The sequence below is a fragment of the Galeopterus variegatus genome, unplaced genomic scaffold, assembly GCF_000696425.1.
Source record: "Galeopterus variegatus unplaced genomic scaffold, G_variegatus-3.0.2 Scaffold4179, whole genome shotgun sequence".
Classification (NCBI taxonomy): Eukaryota; Metazoa; Chordata; class Mammalia; order Dermoptera; family Cynocephalidae; genus Galeopterus; species Galeopterus variegatus.
This window is the reverse complement of record NW_007730290.1, coordinates 119,634-120,652: the sequence shown is the minus strand read 5'-3', so window position 1 is coordinate 120,652 and position 1,019 is coordinate 119,634. Positions and strand designations below refer to the sequence as shown.

General features: G+C 36.9%; 1 protein-coding gene across 1 annotated transcript in view; it reads left to right on the top strand.

The window, feature by feature from the left end:
- The window catches only part of SH3TC2 (SH3 domain and tetratricopeptide repeats 2), a 68,808-nt gene that overhangs the window by 20,672 nt on the left and 47,117 nt on the right, over positions 1 to 1,019 (top strand). Inside the window, exon 5 of the mRNA XM_008586918.1 lies at positions 66 to 209. Coding sequence (XP_008585140.1) covers positions 66 to 209 — 144 coding nt within the window. The remainder of the gene's footprint in view (positions 1 to 65; positions 210 to 1,019) is intronic.

Below are 1,019 nucleotides of genomic sequence, written 5' to 3'. Positions count from 1 at the left end.
TCTCCTGTGCTCAGCTAATGGCAGAAATCATTTTGTTCAGGAATATTGTTGGCTTGACTTCTTAGGCTATGTATCCACATGTCTGGAACATCTCCTCTTTGACCACAAGTACTGGCTCAACTGTAGATTGGTGGAAGATACAGAGATCCAAGTGTCTGTAGATGATACACATCTGGAAACAATATATCTGGGACTCCTGATACAGGAAGGTGAGTGTGGTATAGGGTTGGGGATGGGGTCTTACCTGGATATTTGTTATCAGAGTCCCTGAAATAATTAGAATACAAAGGGAGACAAAAATCATTCAAACATGAAAATATTCACAGGTGAACCTATCTGTTATAATGGTACTCCAAACATCTCTCTCAGTTCAATGCTGACATGAAGAGCTATGAAGAGCTGTGTTGGTCATTCTCACTGATTTATGTTAGACCTACTTGGGGAGTTTTAAAAAGATGCTCATTCCAGGGCTCCATCTAGACCAATTGAATTCTGGAAGTGGGGCATTTTTTGAAAGTTTCCCACATAATCCTAATGTGTATTCAAGATTGAGAAACACTTTCTGAAAGATGTGATATAATTTGATTGTAAGATAAAATTACAAATCTTGCAAAACCTGAAGTTTTTCATGAAATCAAGAAGATGATGTTGAGGAATGCCTTGGAGCACCCCCAGATCTGTTTACAAGTGAGGATCCTGTCAGGGTTACCACCAGCCAGTTAACAACGGAGGTGGACTAGACTGATGACATAGTAGACACATTGAAAAAGCCGGATTTCCGCATGATATTTTTGCAAAAACTATTCTCCTTATGATTGCATTGTACAAATCACATGTTAGGGAAACAATTTCACATTGTGCCATTATAAAACTTAGTTGGAGTAATTATCTTCACCCAAATCAACTTAATTTATTCTTTATTGGATCTAAGATTAAGTGTGAGGTGGCAATTATAACTGGATTTCTGTTAAATATAAATACATTTTCATAAGTTTTTGTTTCATTTCTTTTTCAAAGTC